The following is a 6339-nucleotide window of genomic DNA, read 5'->3' as shown; positions in this document are numbered from 1 at the left end:
TGAGCAGGCACAAGAAACACACCCATAAGTAGCATTCCTCCCTTGGTTCCTGCGTCAAGCTCCTGTCTTGGTTTCCCTCAATGATGCACTGTAGCCGGTAGGCTGAAATTAGCCCTTTCTTCCTCTGGTTGCTTTTGGTCCGTGTTTTATCACTTTATCTGCTGTTCTGCTATGGTACCCTTACTCTCACCCAGACTTTTGGGATTTCTTGTGGCACTAGTAGAGTTCTTGAGCTCACAAATACAGTCAAGGAGCTTATAGAAGATTGCAATGAAAACAATCCAACATCAAAGGTCTGCAGGTCTTACTTTGGTAGAATTAGCACTAGGAGATGAGGTGAGGTGTGTGTGTGTGTGTGTGTGTGTGTGTGTGTGTGTGTGTGTGTGAGTTAGAGCAGAGGTTTCAGAAACTCTTCCTTCTACAGTGAACCCTGGCTTCAGAGGTAGAGAGGCCCAGCTCCCCCTTCACTCACCGTGAGCCTCCATCCCTTCAAGGGTCAGACAGAGATCCTAATCCTCCCTCTTCAGAGCAGCACATGTGAGGCACACGTGAAACCACACCATGATGGAAGCACCCATGAAAACATGCTCTGATGGCGGTGTGAGCTGGCAGGAGGACAGAGAGGCCATTGGCCCAGCTCTAACTTGTCCGTTTGTTTGGGTTTTCTGGGTTGGCCGTTGGCAAATACAGCCTTCTAGGAAGAAGTGCAGGCTCTAGAGGGACAACAGAAAGTCTTAGACTATTAGACAATGATTGCCTACATTTAAATTCAAGTCCTTCTGTGTGCTTAGAACTTCCTTGATTCTTACAAGCCTGAGCTTGTCTTTTTTTTTTTTTTAAGATTTATTTATTTATTTATTATATGTAAGTACACTGTAGCTGTCTTCAGACACACCAGAAGAGGGCATCAGATCTCATTACAGATGGTTGTGAGCCACCATGTGGTTGCTGGGATTTGAACTCAGGACCTTTGGAAGAGCAGTCAGTGCTCTTTACCCACTGAGCCATCTCTCCAGCCCCGAGCTTGTCTTTTAAAATAAGGATAACAGCTCCTTCCTCCTAGACTTGTGGAAGGGGTAAGTAAAGTCATTTATATAGAGATGTTATACTAATACCTGGCACGTAAAAGTACTAGTGTCCACCAGCCCCTTAAAGGTTTGCTTTTCGATAAATAATAAGGAAATGGATTACTTATTACTGTTCATTTTGGATTTGGTTCCTGGCAGTGCTTTTTGTTTTTCTTCCAGTGTGTCATGCTAACTCCCCCTGACCTTGCTGAGGCCAGGAACTACTTAACTGGGGGTGCAGGGAAGGAAGGCATGGATTAGAAGGGCTTCAACCAGGGCTACCATGGCTGAATGCAGAAGCCTGGAGGCAAATCTACCAAGGAAGGGCTGGAGGGGACTGTCACACCCAGGCAGGCTTCCAGCACAGTTGTCCTCCACTCTGCTTCCTCACAGGAGCTGGCTGGCTTGGATTTTGTTTCCAGGTGGCTTCGGAATTCATCCTGTCAGGCTTTGGGATCGCTTCAGTTCTCTTTCTGGGGTTGCTATGGTAAAACAAGTTACAGACATTGGTTTTGTTTTTTTTTTTTTTTTTTTTTCTGTGAAAGAATTAGCAACTGATCTTGGTATCTGGGAATCCCTGCATTTCAGCCCCTTCCTTACATCTTCAGATGACTGTTAGAGCCAAGCCTGCACCCCACAGGCTGATATGACCTGGTCTAGTTGCCCCTGAGGTCTCTCAGCCCATAGAACAGGCAAGGCGTTCCATGAGTTCTCTAAGGGCATCCATCAGTTTAGTCATCTGGTTCTGTCTCTGCCCGTCACTGCTGTGTGATCTTCAGAAACCCCCTTCCCTTCTCTGGGCTTTACAGTTTTCCCATTGGAAAACAAAGGGAGATTCCCGTACCTTCTGAAATTCCTCTTGCCTCCCTGTGGGAAGACCTGATGGTTTAGCACCTCATTCAGCAAACTCTGAGCCACTGCCTTCTCTGGGCTGCAGAGTGCCTGAGTTCTTATGGAATCTGCACTTAGTTATGGCTTCCTGAGTCCTTTTATTTGGAAAGGTATTTGCTGGACCCACCTAGCCCAGAGGTGATCAACTAGACTCCCAGCTAGAGTGTGAGCAGCCCTGTAGAAGAAAGTTAGGGTCTCTGACCCATTCTGACACTAGTTAGGACCTTCTGAGATCTGAAAGTCTGAAGACAAGGTTTCCAGTGCATTTAGGCCTGCACCAGATTCCAATGTGAGTTTTTCAAATCAGCTCGGCCCAGCCCCAGGGCTCCCTCCCTTTTCTCCTCCCTCTTTGGACTACATGCTGTTTGCTTCACAGTTAGACACTTTGCTAAGTGATGCAGGAAGTTGGGAAGGCAGATAGAGCCCAGCAAAGCAGATAACCAAGTGAAGCCTCTGGATGCTTCTGGGGCCTGGACAGGGTCAAAGATAAGTGGAAATACCAGGCTTATCACTAAACCAGAGCTCTTCCACAGAAGCCGCCCCAGCCAACCAGCCCACCTCATTCCCAGGGCCCCGCATAGTTGGGCAGCATCCATCTCCAGGCAAAGTAAACAGAACTTGGCCACTGTGGCCACAGGATGGGAACTCTATGCCCTGTCCCAGCACTGTGCAGGCCCAGCACCAGAGGCCAGCAGCGGGCATCAGATTACACCCAGATATTTGCGGTAAGGGTGGCATTGAGCCATTGTGCTTTGAAGTTAGAGCCCGAGGAACAATTGGTAGGGTCATGGGATCAAAGGAGACAATGACAATTGTCCTGAAGCCTAAGTCCTCCTAGACAAAGAAATGCAGTCAATAGGAAACTCTGGTTGATGGGTACAGTCTGTGGATAGCCATCTTAGGCCTCTCTAGTTACTAGCAGGGGGGTAAAGGACTGGCAATGTCAAACGTCAACTAACCCTCAAGAGCACTGGATTGTGCATGGCTTTCTGAGACTGCTTTTCATTTGTGTTCCTTTCTTAACTAAGCTTAGCCCCACAGAGAACATGTGCGTACCTTCTAAGCATGTGTCATCTACGAGGTGAACTGACTGGAGCCTGAGAAACGTCTTCTCTGCCTGCATCCATTACTGCTTTCTTGGGCTGACAGCCCAGGCAGGGGTGGGGAGGTGGGGAGGGGATGGCAGTTTTAATCTCTACAACTTAGAAATACTAGTTGTGTGCTGGACACTGTGCAGATGTGGGACTGACATTCTCTGATGTTCCCTTCTTGTGGAAGGGAAAATACTGCCGGCAGACAGGTGAAGCTGTTTCTGTGCATGCAGCTGTCCCTGTGGCATTTGTGAGGGGCATTCTCTGGGCATCTGCTTCCTTCTCTTGGAAAAAAAAAACTCTTAATATTTGAGTCTGTTTGAATAAGACCTCTTCTCTGCCATATGCAGTAAAGTCATGAATATACAAAATAGAGGGGTACTCTCTGTTCTGTTTCTTAAATGTGTGCCCTGAGTTCCCCATAACAGACCTCTTTTTCCACAGATGACCGTGGAAATCCTTTGGATGGCTTTTTTTTTTTTAATTTGCCCCTATGTTTGTTTGTTCATAGAGCCCCATCCTGAGACTTCTCTTAAATGGCTGTGCACCTTTCAAGCTTGTTCTGAACTTCATTCATTCCTACTCTCACATAAGAAAGTGCATACTTCATTAGGACTATAAATATTCATTGCTAAGTCAATGATTGTACTTTAACACCATTCTTTCCTGTAAGACTCTGTTTCTCCATGGGGGGGGGGGGGGGGGGGGGGGGGGGAGTGGGGAGTGGGACAGTTGTCTATTTCTGTTTGTTCCCTGTTTGCTGTGCCTGCCACCATAGGCTTAACCCCTGAGTGCTTCCAATGTGTCAATCACTGATAAGCCTTGTAAGGTTCAGTATCTCTTATAACCTTCTGCCAACTCCAGGAAATACACATATTGTTATTTTTCTTATGCCACAGAGCAGGAAAGAATTGCAGACTTAGAAGTTAATGACCCTTGGCCATAATTCCAGCTAATAACTGGGGGTGGAGGAGAGGCAGGAGTTAAGTCTTGGTTGTTAGTCTGCCTCTGGGCCCCAAGCTCTTGACATTTCTTGCATATCTTTAGGACTGGGAGTGTTGCTCAGCAACAGAAAGCTTGCCTAGTCTGTGCGAATCACTCCTCCAACTTCTTAACAAAACAAAGAACAGTGCATATGTGTGTGTATGTGTGTGTGTGTCTGTGTATGTGTGTGTGTATGTGTGTGCACATGTGTGTGTGTGTGTGTACAGTTCTCTGGATTTTGAGACAGGAGTTCACATTCTCATAAAGCTCTGGGTGACTTTGAGCTTGAAAGGTTCATTTTCCTGCCTCTACTTCCCCAGTGCTAGGATCCCAGGCAGGCGTGACCACCCCTAGCTAACTATTTTACAGACTGCTCTCTACTCTTCCTTTTGGGGGGTGGCGAGGGGAAGTGTTCTTCATTCTTCTATTTCACCTCTGTGCCTGTGTTGAAACTGTTTCTCTACTTTGATTGGATTTCATCTTTAAAGCCTTTATCCTAGGGAGAGTGCTTTAAGGAAAGGAAGCTAAAGTATCCACATTTCTACATCTTCGCAAGCTAAGGAACTCTGGCAAGGGTGCAGTCTAATCAAAATACTGAGAGGAAATGCTTCCCAATCTAGAGCTCTATGTCCAACCCACTGTCTTCTGGTATCCAGCTGTCAGGATGAGAAGTCTGATGTCCAGCTTCATTTATTTGTTGTGTAGTTTTGTCTTCTAATTTCCAGAAGCTTTTGTTTATGTTTTCATTAAAAATTATTTATTTTACAGTATACATGAGAGAGAGAGAGAGAGAGAGAGAGAGAGAGAGAGAGAGAGAGAGAGAGTCATGAATCATGAACATATGCCTGCTGGTGCCCACGGAGGCTGGAGGTGTCAGATCCTTTGGAAGTAGAGTTTCAGGCTATTGTGAGCTACTTGTCCTGGGTGTTAGTCTTCTGGAAAAACAGTATGGGTTCCTAGCTGCTGGGCCATCTCTGCCATAAAATTGCATAATGTCTATAGTATTTGTTTGATAAATTCCTGAAACTCCAGTTAATTAGATGTGACACTAGCTAGACACATAGAATGTGTTTTTGCTTATCTTCTTAATTTTATTTTATGTGCACGGGTCATATGTGCCTGGTGCCAAATGAAAAGAGAGAAGGGTGTAAGATATTGTGGAACTGGAGTTACAGGTGATTGTGAGCTGCCATGTGGGTGCTAAATATCAAACCCAGGCCCTCTGGAAGAATAGACAGTGCTCTTAATCATGACACCCCTCTTTTTGCTTCTTATGTATATGTCTTCATATTGACTTTTTTATTATTTTAAATTTTAAGTTACATCTGTCTGTTTCTTATTTACTGATTAATTTGTGTGCATATGTGTGTTCATGTGTGTCTGCATTCAAATGCCATGGCATATATGTGAAGGTCAGAAGACAACTTGTAGGAGTTAGTTCTTCTACCCTGGGGTCTATGGGAGAATCAAACTCTGATTTCCAAGCTTGGCAGCAAGCACCTTCACCCACTAAGTCCTCTCACTCACCCTATGTCTTTATTTTTAGTTTCACTATCTGAGCAAATATCTTTACATTTTTGAAGATTTATTTTATTTTATGTGCACAAGTGGTTTGCCTGCATGTGTATATGTGCGCCATGTGCAAACCTTGTGGCCACAGAGATAAGAAGAGGACACTGGATCTCCTGAAACTAAAGTTAAAGGTGGTTTGAACCATCATATGGGTTCTGGGAGCCAAAGCAATGAGCCCCATTACGTAAAGAATTATACAGCAGTCTTTTTAAATATGTGAAGCCAGCTTCTCCTATAAAAGTGAGATTCAGAGCTCTTCTCTCAGCAGGGCAAATGGTCTGCAGCACTGACTAAGATTTTAGACCTCTTATAGAGTATGGAAGAGGGTCAGTTGTTACAAATAGATCATGTACAAGTGCATCTTGTACATAATGACAAATACTTTGTCAGGGCAAACAGATTTGTACCAGGGTTTCAAACACCAAGGTTGTCCAGATGGAAGATTTAAGATGCTGTTTAAACTAAGAGTCAGCATTGCACCGCATATACTATGAAACCATTTCACAGGTAGGTAGGATCTCCCTAGCCTCACCATTATCCATTTGAAGCAGGAACCAGTCAGTTTCAGGACTCAGTAGAGAACTACAGGAACTGAAGAAAAACATCAGAACGGTACAACACAAAATGCCTGTTAGTGCTTTAAAAGAGCAAACTTCAGTACAGCTTGTGGATGGGAGGCATTTTCTTCTCCCTCTCCCCACCCCTCCCACCCCACTCCCACCCCTCCCACCGCA

General features: G+C 45.1%; 1 protein-coding gene across 1 annotated transcript in view; it reads left to right on the top strand.

The window, feature by feature from the left end:
• The first annotated feature begins 2578 nt into the window (after positions 1-2578).
• Mylk3 (myosin light chain kinase 3) overlaps positions 2579-6339 on the top strand; it is a 48230-nt gene continuing 44469 nt past the window's right edge. The window contains exon 1 of the mRNA XM_031340648.1: positions 2579-2683. Coding sequence (XP_031196508.1) covers positions 2597-2683 — 87 coding nt within the window. The 5' untranslated portion in view covers positions 2579-2596. The remainder of the gene's footprint in view (positions 2684-6339) is intronic.

The sequence above is a fragment of the Mastomys coucha genome, unplaced genomic scaffold (assembly GCF_008632895.1).
Source record: "Mastomys coucha isolate ucsf_1 unplaced genomic scaffold, UCSF_Mcou_1 pScaffold22, whole genome shotgun sequence".
In the NCBI taxonomy this organism is placed as follows: domain Eukaryota; kingdom Metazoa; phylum Chordata; class Mammalia; order Rodentia; family Muridae; genus Mastomys; species Mastomys coucha.
Note: the sequence above shows the minus strand (reverse complement) of the source record. Positions and strands in the feature narration are given on the sequence as shown.